The sequence below is a fragment of the Garra rufa genome, chromosome 2, assembly GCF_049309525.1.
Source record: "Garra rufa chromosome 2, GarRuf1.0, whole genome shotgun sequence".
NCBI lineage: Eukaryota > Metazoa > Chordata > Actinopteri > Cypriniformes > Cyprinidae > Garra > Garra rufa.
The window spans coordinates 30993327-31012679 of NC_133362.1; the positions used below are offsets into that span (position 1 = coordinate 30993327).

At 36.5% G+C, this 19353-nt stretch overlaps 1 protein-coding gene across 2 annotated transcripts in view; it reads right to left on the reverse strand.

Moving 5' to 3' along the window:
• Positions 1-3192: 3192 nt before the first annotated feature.
• The window catches only part of dctn1b (dynactin 1b), a 42290-nt gene continuing 26129 nt past the window's right edge, over positions 3193-19353 (reverse strand). For both annotated transcript variants that reach the window (XM_073834095.1, XM_073834094.1), the window contains exons 9-30: positions 18578-18775; positions 18285-18489; positions 17955-18033; positions 17701-17860; positions 15151-15255; positions 14878-15069; positions 14665-14778; positions 13468-13620; positions 13208-13368; positions 12574-12742; positions 12042-12110; positions 11312-11524; positions 11052-11213; positions 9815-9946; positions 9609-9734; positions 9374-9516; positions 9106-9275; positions 6692-6804; positions 6411-6597; positions 6253-6326; positions 5823-5912; positions 3193-5740 (exon numbers count right to left, since the gene is read on the reverse strand). In XM_073834095.1, the coding sequence (XP_073690196.1) occupies positions 5603-5740; positions 5823-5912; positions 6253-6326; positions 6411-6597; positions 6692-6804; positions 9106-9275; positions 9374-9516; positions 9609-9734; positions 9815-9946; positions 11052-11213; positions 11312-11524; positions 12042-12110; positions 12574-12742; positions 13208-13368; positions 13468-13620; positions 14665-14778; positions 14878-15069; positions 15151-15255; positions 17701-17860; positions 17955-18033; positions 18285-18489; positions 18578-18775 (3153 nt within the window). In that variant the 3' untranslated portion in view covers positions 3193-5602. The remainder of the gene's footprint in view (positions 5741-5822; positions 5913-6252; positions 6327-6410; positions 6598-6691; positions 6805-9105; positions 9276-9373; positions 9517-9608; positions 9735-9814; positions 9947-11051; positions 11214-11311; positions 11525-12041; positions 12111-12573; positions 12743-13207; positions 13369-13467; positions 13621-14664; positions 14779-14877; positions 15070-15150; positions 15256-17700; positions 17861-17954; positions 18034-18284; positions 18490-18577; positions 18776-19353) is intronic.

Consider the following 19353-nt stretch of genomic DNA (forward strand, 5'->3'; position numbering starts at 1 on the left):
CATCGTTCACTCACCCTCATGTCTTTTGAAGTTTAGATGATTTCCACTGTTCCATGTAAACAAAATTAGTAGAAGCTCCTTTTTTTCACTTATTCATTGACTTAAATTTAAGTGGGCTCCTCACACAAAGCTATCATACAGCTTCAGGCAACTTAGAATATACTGCACAAGTTGTAGGGCCATTTGCATTTGAATTTCAACAAAAGCTAAAAGCTATATATTTTTTTTACTGATTCAAGACCAATTAAAACAGGAAAAATGGAATCCAGAAAAAATTAAATGGAATTTGGAAAAAACTGATTAGGGCCCTAAAATTGTATGGATTACTTTTATGGCACTTGTCATTTTTTACAAGTTCTATAAAACACAAACAAAAGAAGATATTTTTGAATAACATTAGTAAACAAAATCAAACCAAAGCTGTCATTTTTGGGTGAACTAATACAAAGCTGTAAAATGCTAACAATCATAATGAGCTATTATGAGCTAAATTTCAATTTTCTCAGAGCTGAGTTAAGATCCCAGATACCGTTTCCACAGTGTCCGTATTCACAGAGTATGTTTCCTCCTGTGTGCTTGTCCTCGCACAGCAGGGAAAGGCCTTCAAAATGTCACTGATTCCATTCGTAAGAAAGATTGAGAGGAATGGGTCCACCAGCGGGCCAAGATAGAGAAGAAGATCAGATACAAGTCCCAAGTAGTACGCGTAAGAGCTTAAAGACAATGCTTTGAGCAGAGTATGTAAAATAAAGGGAAGGTAAAGCATACTGTAATTACTCAAGATGACCGCCTGCATACCCAGAATCTTGTTTCTGTTAGTCACAGCTGCTGGCCGTCTTGTACACCATAAGGTTCTAAACGAATCCAAAAAGAAAAACACCAGGAATGGTAGTGGGAGAAGAAGAGCTATGGAGAATAAGACATCATATCCTTGGTAAGCCAGAAAGAGTATTGCAAACGGAGCTGCCCACACGGCCAATGAAATCATGCTTGACTGCTTGAGCTTCACGCAGAAGGCATTATATTGCGGACAGGTTACCAACAGATATCGCTCCTGAGCAACACAGACCATGAACACGATGTTGGATATGATCCCAAAGTAGAATATCAGGGAGGATATGTCTGTACTCTGCATGCTGGTTTTCTCAGCATTCTCCCCCGATGCCTTCGGCCGCCCGAGGATGTTGAAGATGTCGGATGCGAGCAGGCTGATGAGGTAGATGGGAGCAGCCTTGCCAGTTTTTGCCTGCATGCCCATGAGGTAGATAGAAAAGCCAATGCCAGGAAGCCCAACAGCAAATGTGATCCATCTAATGATCTTTTGGATGTGGTCTACATTCATGGTGCCATTGTTCTGAGGAGCTGTGTTATTACCATCCAATATCGTGGTGGTATCCATATGTTGCAGAATCATACTGGTAGTTTCTAGTTCTAGTTTCCCGAAATGTGATTAATATATCCAAGCTGATGCGTTTGGTTATATGCCATGTCAAGAAGAATATTTTCTTCCGTTCCAGTAAGCTATGTGGCTCTTTACTGTGGTAAACAGATGGGTTTATTTTAGCTATCTCCATTTTATGACTCATCTGTAAACTGCTCCTTTCATTGCTGGTTAGTAAATGCAAATATTTCCTATGTATTCACATTAGTTTTATCTATGCAAGCTCTTTCTAGAAGCATTTTGGACCACTGAGGAGTGTAAAAGACTTATATGGCTTAATCTTAAATAAATGTGTCTCTCACTAAAATATGTAGTAGAAAACCCATAAAAGACATTATTTTATAAATCCACATCGTTTTATACATATCTTGGACTATAGGGGGCGCTATTATGACATGAAATGGTTACACTCGGTGAGCTAGTAGCGCTTTCTGTTGCTATTTTTACCGCAACACAACTCGAAATACATAATTTGGAAAATAAAATACTGATACGTTGACCACAGCTACAAAAAGACCTTACAGGTGGCGATGGATATAAGTGTAGGCTTAAAACAAATGCTGTACCATCGATTTTCCCCACAAAAAATCTAAACTTTCACTCCCGAATATGGAGTGAAATCCACGCTGAGAAACTCCTTCAGTGGTTGCTGCTTCATGACAAGCGTTTATGGCAAGCCGTTTTAGCCTAAAATGTACTATGTGTTACTCGTCGTAATTGCATTTTTTCTAGTAACAATTCAGTTAGAGAGCTAATTAAATTCCTACTAGTAACAATGCCTATAAGAGAGCTCTCTAAATCAATTTTTACTAGTTACAATTACAGTTAGAGAGCTCTATAATTCAATTCTTACTAGTAACAATTCCAATTAGAGAGCTCTACAAATGAATTTTTAGTAATCATATGTCTCCATTGACTTCCATTCATTTTTAATTACAGAGCTCTACAACATAAATTTTACTAGTAAGAATTACAATTAGAGAGCTCTACAATTGAATTCTTATTAGTAACAATTACAATTAGAGAGCTCTCTAAATACATTTTTACTAGTAATAATTCCAATTGAAGAGCTCTCTAATTCAGTTTTTACTATAAGAATTCTGATTAGAGAGCTCTCTAATTAAATTGTTACTAGTAAGAACTGAATTAGAGAGCTCTTTAATTCAGTTATGGAGCTCTGCAATTAAACATATCTTTAATGTGGTTTTTTACTAGTAATTGCATTTTTACTAGTAATAATTAAATTAGAGAGCTCTCTGATGGGAATTCTTACTAGTAAAAACTCAATTAGAGAGCTCTCTAATTGGAATTATTACTAGTAAATATTGATTTAGAGAGCTTACTTGTTTCTCTCTAGATTGTGAGAACAACTCGCAATTGTGTGTTAAAAAGTCAGAATTATGAGATATAAACTAGCAATTCTGAGAACATATCAGTCTTTTTTCCCCTCACAATTGCAAGTTTATATCTCATAATTCTGACTTTATAACACACACTTGCGAGTTGTTCTCACAATCTAGAGAGAAACAAGTCAGAATTGCGAGTTTGTATCATGCAATTCTGTGAAAAAATATCAGAATTGTGAGATTTTTTATTCAACGGCGGAAACGGCCTTCCATAGTTTTCTACTGCTTATTTCAATAAGAGACATCATTTATGTTGTATTACGCCATACAAGTCTTAATACTTATAGGGGTTCCTTTTTTAAAGTTAAACACAAAAGAAAAATATTGAAATAAGTTCAAACAATGTGAAATTTCTGGCATAATTTATTTAATTTACTCACATTATATATAAGATGCCAACACATTCAACAATACTGTAAGCAACAGTATGCATTTTATACAGTTAACAAGTTAATAACTTAGACAGTAGTAACAAAGCAAACCATTGCTAACATAAGACCACTTAAATACTGACAATCTCTTGGAGCAAATATACAACAGTTAATAAATACTGTTATATTATGTCTATTTAATTCTTGCCTACAGCAGCATTCACCTGATGTTATCCCGCCCTTGCTTGGCACTAAATCTGGTCATTTGCTCAAATTTGTATTGTATATTCTTTACAAAAGCACATTGGCATGGCACATTCAAGCATCACAGTCAAGCACACAGAGCAGTTTAATCTTTGACTAATATTGTATATATGAAATATGAATGAGAGCATATTATCTGTCCTGTCTGTTACTTGAGTAACTGCTTTGAGTATATAAAGAGGGCTGCGCCAACAAATCACGGATAAATGGCATCTGATCAGTTTAAAAGAGAAAAACATAGTGGCTCTAAGTTGAATCCTTTGTGTGTTTGTTCACAATTGCAGTACATATGTAGAGCCCCAAAACTTTTTGTTTACCTTTGGCCTCCTAATTCAGAATGTTCTGTAAACACTGCATGTATAAACTGACATCAAATCATAGTTTTGATGTATGAGACACTTGATAATTAAGGTGCATTCACATTAGCTACATTTTGTGAGCAAAAAGGTTCATTGTCTACTGTAAAGAGTGTAGCAATACATGAAGCACAGCTCACACAGAAACCACTTTCAAACCAAGCAGCTTCCTTTTGGTCAATGCAACCAAATCCGCATTGCAAACTTAAATATGTTATGAAATCTGCATGGGGAATTCTTCCACCCTCATGCAAAATCTCCAATCGGATGGATTCCCAGTTGTAATGACTGGATTTTGCTCATGAAAATTTGCCAAACAACCACAAATAAGAACGCACAGTAATGGTCAACTAGATTTTTACGTTTTATGAAGATAATGTAAGCAATGCAGAATTTGATGCCATAATGCTAGGGTGCTTTAGGTAGTTGCCAGAGCAATGCTGTAAGATTTTTAATTGTTCTTTAGTATGTTGCAATCCAATTGACCCTTTGCAAACAACTTGACTGACAGGTGATCTGACCTGTTTTAACGCTGAATCCGCTATTGTGTCCGACAAACAAATCAGACAGGAGAGTAGATTAACTTTGGTGGACTTAAACTTGAAAAATTGTGTGTACTGCCTGTTTATTTTGTGCTTTAAGTAAAGAAAAGACGATCGGTTCACGTGTGGATTGATCTAATAAGGCAATACAATACAATCTGTCACAACACATTAAAGAGCCACAAAACTGTATTTTTTGTTTACATTTTTAAAGAAATTACAACATTTTAAAGCTGAGACTTTGTTTCATACCAGAATTAACCTGCTCTGTTTTGTCTATCGGCGTGATATCAGTTTCCTCTTTGCTCCGCAATGTATTTTTCACTGTGTGAGAACATGATGTGTAGTGTGAGAGCTGCATTGTGTGTCGGACATAGCAACAGTAACTATCCTTAGTTACTGTTGCTATGTCCGACACACAATGGGTTTTTGCGAAGGGTCAATTCCTAGATGGTTGCCAGAGTGTTTGGGGTGGATGTTTACTGGTCAAATCATATGACTCGGGTTTCTACTTCCATTTTATTGGCATTTTTTTCAGTTTTTCGTCTGTCAGGACGTTTTCAGTCGTAAGGAAATTATGTTTTTAGAGAAAAACATTTCAGGATTTCTCTCCATATAACTGCATTTTGGAAATTCAAATTCACAGGCACCATAGAAGTCCACTATATGGAGAGAAATCCTGAAATGTTTTCCTCATAAAACAATTTCTTCACGACTGAAGAAAGAAAGACATGAACAACTTGGATGACAAGGGGGTGAGTAAATTATCTTTAAATTTTTGTTCCGGAAGTGAACAACTTCTTTAAGTCTAATCACTTAGAAAAGCACCTAATTAAACATAAACAATCTGAAATGTAGTCTCATTAGGTAACTACTTGTAAACATGGATCAATGGGAATCCAAATCAGGAAGAGAAAGGAAGGGATTAAATGGATACAGATATAAAGCAGCGGAGATCATGTTGAATCATCCATTTCATGCCGTGTTAATAAAGTCTAATTATTAAAACGTCCTCAGCATGTCTCATGTTTCAAATCTGTAGCCTTTTTGTATTATTTGACCGATTTTAACGTGTGGCAGATATAACGAAAGCTACAGATGCTTGACTTGTGAGGTCTTGACCTAATAAAGTATTTTTGTGGCCGTAGATACATTCTCCAATATATTTGTTTTAATTTATGTTTTGAAGACTAGTGAGTAAGTTTGATTTTTTAGGGGTATTTTAAGTCTGAAGAAGGCGATGAACTCTTTGTAACTGTGTGTTTGAAAGCACTAGACGATGCACCTGTTCCTGTCCTCGAGCGCAAGGCATCATCACACGACCGACTAACACTGCATCTCCTTTCTTCTCCTCCTTTGCCTAAGAGCAGAATTAGAAAGAATGAGTGGATTATATAGATCCACACAATGTGGGAAAACCTAATTTTGTGTATTTGTCTTACCTTTACAAAGGAAGTGCAGGGAAAAGTGGCGAAATCAGACGAGACTTGAGCACCAGGCCTATGAGTCACCACATGCTCAGCAACTTCATCCTGCAAAGAAAGACGTTGCTTAACGGGATAGTTCACCCAAAATGAAAAGTCTGTCATTAATTCCTCACCCTCATGTCGTTCCAAACCCGTAAGACCTTCGGAAGATCTTCGGAACACAAATTAAGATGTTTTCGATGAAATCCACCATGGTAGTACCCTTGCTGTCTATGGAGGGTCAGAAATCTCTTGGATTCTTAATTTGTGTTCCGAAGATGAACGAAGGTCTTACGGGTTTGGAACGACATGAGGGTGAGTAATTATGACAGAATTTTCATTTTTGGGTGAACTATCCCTTTAAATAAGCGCAGGACTGTATGATTTTGAAGCATTTTTAGTTTACCTTAAGCCTATCGAGAGTGTCATTGAGTGACTGCAGCCTTGCTGTTTGCTCTAGGAGCTGTGCACTGGGACTCACTGTTAATGAAAACACAAACACTGTGATGTAATAACTGTAAAAAACAACAGAAATCTGCGTTTTTAAGTCGGATTAATACAGACCTGGAGATTTTCCTGTGATGTCGACTACTTTCACATTGGCACTCATCTGGAGGAGCGTATCTAGCAGTTGGTCTGTTTTTCGGTAGAGGGCGCTAGACAACACTTCAGGCCTACAGCCTTCTCGCCAGCCCAGCTTTGGCACATTCAGAGGAGGAAGAGATGCCAGCTGAGCACGCATCTTTTCTGCCTGCGGTTCAGAAACACATGCACAAAAACAAACGTGAGAATAAATCACCAGTGCCTGCATTGAGGAAATGTGCTTGTGAAGCAGTAGCAGAGACCTTTAGTCTGTTGTTTTCATTCTTCAGGTGCTTTATACTCAGTCGCTGAGCTTCAATCTGCTGAGTCAACAGTGGAGAATCTATCACTTGCAGTCCTGCCGCCGCACACACACCTTTAACATACACAGAACAAATTAGATGTTAATAAAGACAGAGACAATTCATATATTTTTCTAAAAACCAGTAACATTTATTTTTTTCAGATCAAATTAATAGTTTTATTCTGCAATAATTTCTGAAAGATCATGTGACACTGAAGACTGAAGTAGTGGATGCTGAAAATTCAGCTATATTAAAACAGATAAAAATGTAATATTTCACAGTATTACTGTTTTTACTGTATTTGTGACCCTGCACCACAAAACCAGTCATAAGGTTAAATTTGACAAAACTTAGATGGATACATCATATGAAAGCTCAATAAATAAGATTTCTATTGGTGTGTGGTTTGTTAGGATAGGACAATATTTGACCGAGATAAATCTATTTGAAAATCACGAATCTGAGGGTGCAAAAAAATCAAAATACTGAGAAAATCACCTTTAAAGTTGTCCAAATTAGGAATTTTACAAAAAATCTTCATGGAACATGATCTTTACTTAATTTCCTAATGATTTTTGGCATAAAAGAAAAATCGATAATTTTGACCCATGCAATGTATTTTTGGCTATTGCTACAAATATACCCCAGCGACTTAAGACTGGTTTTGTGCTCCAGGGTCACATTTGTAACAAATAATGGTGAGGTTCTTTCAAAAACATTTAAAAAAATCTTAGTAACCCCTAAATGTTTGACATGTTGTGGTAGTGTTTATTATAGTATTATATTACTGGTATTTCCAAGGGAGTATTTTCTAGGTGGATTAAATTTAATCCATTTAGGATTTTCTTAATACTTCACTACATGGAGATGATAATAAAATAGAGATTTCAAATATTGCATTGGTTTACAAAAGTACACCGTTGTTCAAAAGTTTGGGATCAGTAAGATTTTTAATGTGTTTTAATGATGTCTTTTCTGCTCATCTGGGCTGTTTATTTGATTAAAATGCAGAAAAAAAGTGAAATATTATTGCTATTTAAAACAGTGGTTTTCTGTTTTAATATACTTTAAAATATAATTTATTCCTGTGATGCAAAGCCGAAATTTTTATCAGCCATTTCTCCAGTCTTCAGTGTCACACAATCCTTCAGAAATCATTCTAATATGCTGATTTATTATTAATGTTGGAAACAGTTGTACTGCTTAATATTTTTTTGGAACCTGTAATAATTATTTCAGGATTATTTGCTAAAGAAAATTTTAAAAAGAACAGCATTTATTCAAAATAGAAATTTTCTAACAATATAAGTCTTTACTATCACTTTTTTATCAATTTAACGCATCCTTGCTAAATAAAAGTATTTATTTCCTTCAAACAACGAAAGAAAGAAAAAATTTACTGACCTCAAACTTTGAATGGTACTGTATATTGTTAGAAAAGATTTCTATTTTAAATAAATGGTGTTCTTTTAAAAAATAATTATTAATTAGTTTCCTACATTGATAATAAAATAATAAATCAGCATATTAGAATAATTTCTGAAGGATCATGTGACATATAAGACTAGAGTAATGATGCTGAAAATTTAGCTTTGCCTCACAGAAATAAATTATATATTTAAAGTGCATTACAATAGAGAACTGTTATTTTAAATTGAAATAATATTTTCCCAATATTACTTTTTTCTGTATTTTTGATTAAATAAATGGAACTTTCACGAGTATAAGAGACTTCTTAAAAAAAACATTAAATATTTTACTGATCCCAAACTTTTGAATGGCAGTGTGCGTATGTAAATGATAATGCACACTATAAAAGAAAGAAAAAACAATGAAGTAATTAGGATTTAAGGATTTTTAAACCTTAAAGATAATTTTTTTTTTTGCCATATATTAACATATTTATTAGATGGCTACATATTATACTAGACGAGAAGGAAGAAAACTGTTTTATGGCAGACATAACATAACATGTATGAAGCTATGAGGAAGAAAACTACACTGGTGAATACTACTTAAATATCATAAAGAGAGGAATATCATAATTGACCAATCAGAATCAAGTATTCTGTGCATAAATGACATTAAGTGATGGTCATTTATTGCACAGCTCTTGACTGCAGCACATGCAACTTATGAAAGGGAAACATAAGCAAAAATAACTTTTCATGCACTCGTGCAGACTATGAGTGGGAGGAAATGAAAGTGGAGATATTTAAATGTCACACTGACAACAAATTTACCTTTTTGTTCTTCTAAAAGGAATACAAACAATGAAAGATATGTTAGACCACTTAAAAGGAAGACTTTTTAAAAGAAAGACATTTTAACCTTGTGTTTAGGTTAAACTGATTCCCTTTTCGGTCTCTTACCAGGAGTGATGCCACAAGTCACAATGGAGGCGATGCCAGAGCCCTGACTTCCTCTCAGACCCTCCATGGTCATCTTTGATTGGCTGTTGATTCTCTGCTTAAGCTCTACTTTCTCTGCCTCTAGTTGGTCTATGTCAGCCTGGAGAGCATCCATGGTCTCCTCAAACTCCCTACAGATTATAATACCCATATTAAATGCCTTTTTACAGTAGGAAATTCAGACACACATTAGGAATTATGTGTAACAACCCTCTTTGGCATCTCTTACTTTTCCTTCTTTTTCAGCAGTGAAACGGTCTCATCTAGGACTGTCTGGATCTTCTCCACTCGCTCATCTGCATCTTTAGATGCGCTGTCCAACTTTTTCTCCAGTAAACTGAGACGCACATTGGCCTCACTCAGTTCCTCTCCCTAGACACAAAACCATTTTTACTCAGCAATTTCACATTATTTTAAACATTTGATATCATGTGCTTCTTTGCAATGAGTATGACTGCTCCTACCTTTATTTTAAGGGATTTCTTAAGCTCTTTAATGACAGTTTCTCTATCTTCCAGTTTGAGGCCGAGTCCTTCAGCATCAGTGATTTCTGCCCTTAGTGCAGCTGCTCGGACGTCCACAGGAGATATCTACAACAATACACATACACAGTGAGACACAAGCGCAAAGATTTATAGACGTAGTGCATCCTTCCTGAACCCAGACTTACTCCATTCTGTGGTCTTTCAGAGTCATATTCTCCCTCCTGCATAGCGGTAGCCATCTTGTTCATGGTTGCTATCACAACACTGCATGATTGGCGCAGACACTCCTGAGGGTTTATGCCCTGTGACCCATAGATCTGAAATAAATAAATAACATTACATCTCCATATTATATTATATAACAGTTGTTGAGGTCAAAAGTTTACATACACCTTGCAGAATCTGCAAAATGTTAATTATGTTACCAAAATATACGGTATCATACAAAATGCATGTTATTTTTTATTTAGTACTGACCTGAATAAGATATTTTACACAAAATATGTTTACATATATATTTATAGTCCACAAGATAAAATAATATAGTTGAATTTATAAAAATAACCCTGTTCAAAAGTTTACATACACTTGATTCTTAATACTGTGTTGTTACCTGAATGATCCACAGCTGTTTTTTCGTTTAGTGATAGTTGTTCATGAGTTCCTTGTTTATCCTGAACAGTTAAACTGTCTGTTGTTCTTCAGAAAAATCCTTCAGGTTCCACAAATTCTTTGGCTTTTCAGCATTTTTGTGTATTTGAACCCATTCTAACAATGACTGTATGATTTTGAGATCTATCTTTTTACAATGAGGACAACTGAGGGACTCATATACAACTATAACAGAAGGTTTAAGCGCTCACTGATGCTCCAGAAAAACACAGTGCATTAAGAGCCATGGGGTGAAAATTGTAGAATTTAAAGATCAGGGTAAATATAACTTATTTTGTCTTCTGGGAAACATGTAAGTCTGCTTCTGAAGGGCAGTACTAAATTACAAAAATATGATATTTAGGCAAAATAGGAACATTTTACACATCTTCATTCTGTTCAATAGTTTTCACCCCTAGCTCTTAATGCATCATGTTTCCTTCTAAAGCATCAGTGAGTGTTTGAACTTTCTGTGATAGTTGCATATGAGTCCCTCAGATGTCCTCAGTGTGAAAAGATGGATCTCAAAATCATACAGTCATTGTTGGAAAGGGTTCAAATACACAAAAATACTGAAAAACCAAAGAATTTGTGGGACCTGAAGGATTTTTCTGACAAACAAGGGACTCGTGAATAATTATCACTAAACAAAAATTATATTACATTATAACAATCTTGGTGAACATAATAGACTTCATTAAAAAGCATTAAAATCATACTGAACCCAGTAGTCTAAGTTATTTCATGTTTTTACAAGATTCACTAAAATACCTGTTCAGCTGCTTTAAAGGCCATGTCTTCCAGTTTGACGGCTGGCAGTCCCTCATGTTCACTGAGAGGGGCGATGAGCTGAGCGGCTGCCGCTGCCACTTCCTGAAGCACTGCATTCACCCAGGCCAGCTGCCTTCTGCTCTCTGCCAGGGTCTCACACACCTACACACATAAACCCATCAACAGAAGGCTTACATATCAAAGACATGTATACAACTTAAATGTGTAGATAATGTGAATGAGATTTGAAAGCACATCACCTGTGGTCCAAAGCCGAGGGCAGCTGGGATGCCCGGTGCATCAGTGCCTGGCATACGACGACGGATCTTCTTGCAGAACTGTCGAATGTCACTACAGGAAGTGTCCAGATCCTTCAGCAGCACACAAAACGCTTCTTCATCCTGTCCTGTCTGAATAAAGGCCCTTAGACGCCCCACTTCCACCGCCATACAGTCCAGAGCACTCTGGGTGAACTAAACAGACACATGAAGATGTGTTTAAGGGATGGTTCAATCAAAAATGAAAATTCTGTCATTAATTACTCCCCCTCATGTCCTGTAAGACCTTTGTTCATCTTTGGAACACAAATTAAGATATTTTTGATGAAATCCAAGAGCTTTCTAACCTTTGACAGAAAAGACAGCTACACAGCTGACACGTTTAAAGCCCATAAAGCTAGTAAGGACATCAATAAAATAGTCCATGTGACATCAGTGGTTCAACAGCAATGTTATGAAGCTCTCTTCTGCATCAGTCTCCTCTGTGCATTCAGGAGAGTATCACAACGCATATCTATGCAGGGTCAGAAAGCTCTTTGAGTTCATCAAAAATATCTTAATTTGTGTCCTGAAGATGAACAAAGGTCTTACAGGTGTGGAACGACATGAGTGATTAATGACAGAATTTTCATTTTTGGGTGAACTACCCCTTTAAAGGTATGTGTACCGATCCAAGTCTCTTTCTTCGTGTCTGTCTAAGTGAATTGCTTACTTTAATGTGGTCTGCTAGCTGCATGGTACAGTCCTCAGGCTGTTCAGCGAGATGAATACTATAAAGGTGCTACAACAAAAAGTAATGCATATCAATAAACAAAACATTTGTATACTCTGAGGGAAAAAATGATTGAAAGACAAACAGTAATTTACTTCTGTACTTGTACTTCTGTTCAGAAGTTTGGGGTCATTAACAAAAGTGGCATTAGCAAGATTTATAAGATTACAAAAAAATGTATTTCAAATAAATGCTGTTTACTTAATGTAGTTATTTTTAATATATCTCTGAATGTAGAGTAATGATGCTGAAAATTCAGCTTCACAGGAATAAATCACATTTTAATGTTAAATTGCAATTCCGTTGTCACAACATTACAGTTTTTACTGTATTTTATTAATTATTATAAGAAATTAATTGTACAAAATTGTGGAGAAGAAGAATAAAAATAAGAATATATATTAATATATAAAGAATATTATTACTGTTCTGAAATGCAAGTGCTACAAAAAGACAAATTACATTATGACACCTGATAGTATTTAATAGCTTTGGTAAGTGGTTCCACATTGACGGTTTCATCCAGCAGGTCTTTGTACAAAAGGTCAATGAGGAAATCCAGGGATCGCTCATGAACGCACATCTCAGAGTACAGAGAGCCCACACGCTTGTACACGTCCACACTGCACTGACTCAAAGCACTGCACAAGACAGATAAAGAGAAAGACATCTTAAAGGGAATATTGGATGCCCATTTTCCACAAGTTAGTATGATTCTTTAGATCTTCATGAAATGTCTGCAACATACTTTGGTTAAAATGCCTCAATGGTCATGTAAAACAACACCTTTTTTACCTTGTCAAAAACAGCTCTGTTCACAGGGAGCTGTTTCAGTGCATGTCTCTTTAAATGATAATGAGCTACTGCTCACCCCGCCCCTCTCTTCTGTTTTGTGTGTATTCAGTGGCATAGTACCATCAAAAACAGTGGCTTTGATGTCAGGAGAAAACAACGATTCTTATGTTCACTTTTACATCCAACTACAAAACACCTGCATTGCTTACGAGACATTGCTGTCGCTACAGCTGCTCGAGTGCAGCAAAAATGGCGGACAGCGTACAACTGGCTGTGGGCTGGAATATTCAAATAAGTTTAGGTAAACTTACTGTTCATATTTGTGCAGTGTTGCCTGTAGCAGTGAGAGAGAATAGATGAGTCCAGCAGCAAAACTCAGCTGTTCTCCAACGGCTCCTCTCATGCCGGCCTTCTGAGCGCACGTCTCAGTCAACTCAAACTTCTCCTGAGCCTGCTTACTGATCAGCTCTGCCTGCAACATATATACACAAACACATTCAATCAAAACTTGGATTGACCATGGTTTAGTGGTTAGCGCTTAAATGTAGACATGTATATTCAGAAAGTTCACCTTGCAGATGAGTCGTGGGATAAGCAGTAAAGCCAGGATACAGTCATGGTCTCCTCCGTGTTTCAGGAAGGAGTCAGGCATAAAGGAAACCAGCAGTGACACCTGTCTGTTAGCCTGAGTTACCTCCATTTTACGCAGCTCCATTTCTATGGCCTAGAAACAAACAGACATATATTTATATGAGAGACACAAACATCTGCATTGTTTCCTATAGTTTTTTTTTAACCAGCAGGGGGCACCCATCCTCTAAAAACACAAACAATAACGAGTCCTCAAAGGAATAGTTCACCCAAAAATGAAAATGACCCCATGATTTATATCCTAGGTGTATATGATCTTCTTCGAATGAATACAATCAAGAACCAAGTTTTGTTTACAGCAAAGGAAAACTAGTCTCCTCTTGGCTTATATCGAAATCCTCAGATATTTTTCTTTACAAGTCCTCGTTTTGTACTTCTACTTCGTGACTGGTGTTTTGTTTTGTTCTCTCTCCGCTTCCATGTTTGTCACTTCCGGAGCTTACATCCTACGCCATCCGCTGGAACGCCACTCTCTCGTTAATGTGCATACGACAATTAGCGGAAGAGACGACAGTTAGGCTTTAAATATGGATTTTTTTACACAAACACATGGATTCTTTTCAGGAGGCCTTTATTAACCCCCCTGGAGCCATGTGGAGTACTTTTCATGATGGATGGACGAACTTTATTGGACTTCAAAATCTCAACACCCATTCACTGCCATTTAAATGCTTGGAAGAGCCAGGACATGTTTTAGTATAACTCTGATTGTATTTGTCTGAAAGAAGAAAGTCATATACACCTAGGATGGCTTTAGGATGAGTAAATCATGGGGAAATATAAATTTTTGAGTAAACTTAAATATTTAAGTATAGTATACAAAAAAGTTTGAGGTAGAACTTTTTTATGCGTTTGAATTAAAATACAGTAAAAAACATAATATGGCTAGATATATATTTACAATTTCAAGCTTTTTTATAATTAATTTTAAAATGTAATTTCTTCTGTGATGGCAAAGCTAAATGAACTGGATCCGTTCAAACAAACTCTTTATTAAAAGATTTTTAATAAAGAGTTTGTTTGAACATTTTATTACCTGGGTGTTTTAGTAAATCAGTTTTGTGAATTTGATCCTGAATAGCAGGGCAAGAAACACTGTTGTATTCATTGGATTCACCTTGGCGTAAGCTTTGGTTTCTGCAAATTTGATCTTGAAATCGAAGATCTCTGCAGGCTGTTGCTGCTGCTCAGTGCTGGCTTCCTGTTGGCTCATCAGCTCCCTGTTCACCTCCTGCTCCACACACACAAAATATGTGATGTACATGTCCCATATTAATTGTGAGGTCTGCATTTTAAGCGTGGTTTATATTTTTGTGAAGCACAGCAGCACCTGCAGGTGTGCGGTGAGCTCTCTGTATTTCTGGATGGTCTGCTGGTAGTCTGCTACTGTTTCTTGTGCCGCCTCCACCCGCTTCTCCGCATCCCTAATGCTGGCAGCACTCAGATCCAACTGCTCTCTCAACTCCAGCTCCGTCTCTCTGGCGTTCTCCTGCAGCTCGTCATTCATCTCATTGATGGCTTCCTACATCAGCACATGCACACAAACCTCAGTATACTGTTACATCATGGCATACTCTTCTACACAAATTTTTCAAATACTCACCAGATCTGTGACAGTTTCTCTGAGCTCCCGTACTTTCTCCTCCAGGTCCAGATTACGCTCCGTCAACATCTCCACCATCTCTTCCGCACCAAGAGCAGCATCCACCTAACACACAAGCACACATATATTACAGTGATCAGCAAACACCCATGATGAGATCTTACCACACTGACAAATCGCACCAAAAAGTACCATGGTATTATTCTGTTTTATTAGACATGAAACAGTAACAATAATTGTATATATTTTATATTAAAATCTTAGATGTCTACTAACATCCTTTTATTATCTATTGAATTTTTTAAATATCAGTAAGCTTAATATATTTAAAATCATCATTAATTTGGTACTTTCAATTGGTACTAATCATTGTTTCGGTAGTGACAAAAGGGAACACATAATCCTTTATTTGAAGGAAATAAACAAAATTTTAGTAAAGTTATGCAAATTTTTAGTATTTTAGTATGTTTTTGTAGTGTTTTAGTATGCGTGTTAAAATTCTGTAATGTGATGTGATCACTATCAAAAACATTACTGTCACTGCTGAAAATGTGCAGTCATGACCGAAACATAAAATATTTTGTCAAAAATGAAGTATACTGAATTATCAACTAAGATGTTATGATAAGATGTTCAATGTATATTCAAACTAATGAATGCTTAACTTTGAAATCAGTATAATCAACTTTTTGCCTTTTACAAAGAAAAATTGGATTCAAAATACAACAAAACTTATAAATCACACTTGAAATATTGTTAAAATTCGAACTCTTGTTGATTTACCTATGAAAACGTTTTAATAAAATAGCAAAAAAGTACAGTCGTGGCCAAAAGTTTTGAGAATGACACAAATATTAGTTTTCACAAAGTTTGCTGCTCAACTGCTTTTAGATCTTTGTTTCAGTTGTTTCTGTGATGTACTGAAATATAATTACAAGCACTTCATACGTTTCAAAGGCTTTTATCGACAATTACATGACATTTATGCAAAGAGTCAGTATTTGCAGTGTTGGCCCTTCTTTTTCAGGACCTCTGCAATTCGACTGGGCATGCTCTCAATCAACTTCTGGTCCAAATCCTGACTGATAGCAACCCATTCTTTCATAATCACTTCTTGGAGTTTGTCAGAATTAGTGGGTTTTTGTTTGTCCACCCGCCTCTTGAGGATTGACCACAAGTTCTCAATGGGATTAAGATCTGGGGAGTTTCCAGGCCATGGACTCAAAATTCCAACGTTTTGGTCCCCGAGCCACTTAGTTATCACTTTTACCTTATGGCACGGTGCTCCATCGTGCTGGAAAATGCATTGTTCTTCACCAAACTGTTGTTGGATTGTTGGAAGAAGTTGCTGTTGGAGGGTGTTTTGGTACCATTCTTTATTCATGGCTGTGTTTTTGGGCAAAATTGTGAGTGAGCCCACTCTCTTGGATGAGAAGCAACCCCACACATGAATGGTCTCAGGATGCTTTACTGTTGGCATGACACAGGACTGATGGTAGCGCTCACCTTTTCTTCTCCGCACAAGCCTTTTTCCAGATGCCCCAAACAATCGGAAAGAGGCTTCATTGGAGAATATGACTTTGCCCCAGTCCTCAGCAGTCCATTCGCCATACTTTTTGCAGAAGATCAATCTGCCCCTGATGTTTTTTTTGGAGAGAAGTGGCTTCTTTGCTGCCCTTCTTGATGCGCTCACACCTGCCTGCTGCCTTTCCTGAGCAAGCTCTGCACTGGTGGCACTCCGATCCCGCAGCTGAATCCTCTTTAGGAGACGATCCTGGCACTTGCTGGAGTTTCTTGGACGCCCTGAAGCCTTCTTAACAAGAATTGAACCTCTTTCCTTGAAGTTCTTGATGATCCTATAAATTGTTGATTTAGGTGCAATCTTAGTAGCCACAATATCCTTGCCTGTGAAGCCATTTTTATGCAACGCAATGATGGCTGCGTGCGTTTCTTTGCAGGTCACCATGGTTAACAATGGAAGAACAATGATTTCAAGCATCACCCTCCTTTTAACATGTCAAGTCTGTCATTCTAACCCATTCAGCCTGACATAATGGCCTCCAGCCTTGTGCTCGTCAACATTCTCACCTCAGTTTACTGAAATGATCTCAGCAGGTCCTTTAATGACAGCAATGAAATGCAGTGGAAAGTTTTTTGGGGGATTAAGTTAATTTTCATGGCAAAGAAGGACTATGCAATTCATCTGATCACTCTTCATAACATTCTGGAGTATATGCAAATTGCTATAATAAAAACTTAAGCAGCAACTTTTCCAATTTCCAATATTTATGTAATTCTCAAAACTTTTGGCCATGACTGTATATTCACAAGGTAGATGTAAGCAAAATCTTAATATGTCAATATCACCCTTCTTATTAAATGATATATTACTGTGTTTCAGTAGTGACAAATTTGGGGAGAGGACAAATATTCCAAAATTCCAAATATTCTATCATATATTTATATGCAACATTATCATTATATCTCTTGAAATAACAGAGATATCAAACTCTCATTACATCTGTCAGTTTTAGAAGTGACATGACTCACTTGCTCTTTGAGCTCATCAATCGTTTTCTCAGCCATCTTCGTTTCCTCCTGTAGTTTCTCTTTCTGGCATCTCAGCGCATCCAGCTCAAAATTCTTTTTCTCCATTAGTTTCTGCTGCTTTGCATGCTCTTGTTTCTCTGATGCAGAGAGGTCACGCATCCTAATGCACAGAGCAGTTGATATTATGATCTTCACAGAGAACAAGCAAAATTAAATAACACTGATGTAAACCATGGGACTCATCACAGACTCACCTCACTAAAGCCTCTTTCAGTCGACCATTCTGCTCCTCTAACTGCTTCACGTGGTAACTAGACGCTGCTCCATCTGATCCTGTATACCAGTTTTTATAGATTAATAAGCACATATTGTGTACTGTACACAGCCATTCAAAATTTGGGGATCAATAACATTTGTTTTTTAGACAGAATTTCATACATTAATTCCTTAAGAAATCATTCTCATAATCAAAAGTGACAGTAAAGACATTTATAATGTTACAAACTATTTCTGTTTCAAATAAATGCTGTTCTTTTAAGCTTTCTATTCATCAAAGAATCCTGAAAAAATGACACTGTTTGTACCTTTTTCCTCTATCTCATGTTTGAGTATCTCCAAGTCCATGGTCAGCTCATCCACTCTCTCTTTCAGAGCGTCAGCCTCCAGTTGCAGTGACTCGGCTCGTTCTTCAGCCATTTCCTTATCCAGCGTGGCCATCTCAATGGCATCTGCTGTATCTGCCATCTCTTCCATGTAGCGTTCTTTAGCTTCAAGAGCTTCCTTGGATTCCTACATAACAGGATATCAGCCACTGTCATTATCCACACTCTGACACTCATCGTGATATATTCCTTTGCAGTGAAAGTATACTTGATACCCTCTTGGCCTCCTTAAGTTGTTTCTGCAGCTCATTTTGTTGTTCCTGCATCTTACTCCTCCACTCCTGCAGCTGCTCCAGCTGAATCTTGTGCTTCTCAAGCTCCTTCAGCTTTGCCTTGTCCTCTGTCCTCTTCATCTTCAGTGTCTCCAGCTTCTCTTCCAGATCCTTCACCTGGGTGCGCAGTGACTCCTCTTCCTGCAAGACAGTGAATGCATGCATGCAGAGTGCAGATGCTGTAAGAGACCTTTCACATTTACATGAATGTCAGAGAAAAGTCTTGTTGTGGTTTTTGTTGCTCAAAATTTTAGAACCTGAATGAATGGGATGTTTTGGACTTTTAGAAAACAACAATTTCCTACGACACACTATTTCAGTCTTACTAGTAACTAGTATATTTGATTTGTCCTTTAACAATGTGTAAATATATACATTAATGGAGAATTCTGTAATTTTTTTTATTTATTTCCATTACATTTTAAAATGTGGAATTTAATAGTATTTGGAAATGTTATAATTTGCGAATTTCATAGCCAACTTTTTATGTATCCTAGATGCACAGAATTAAATAATATTCTCACTTTTTTAATAATTTGGTAAGATTTGGGATCAGTAAGATTAAAAAAAAATTTAATACTTTCATTCAGTAAGGATGCATTAAATTAATCAAAAGAAACAATAAAGACATTTTAATGTAAAAAAGAAAAATAACAAATAAATGTTGTTCTTTTAAACTTTCTATTCAAACTAGAATCCTTCAAAAACTATTCCACAAA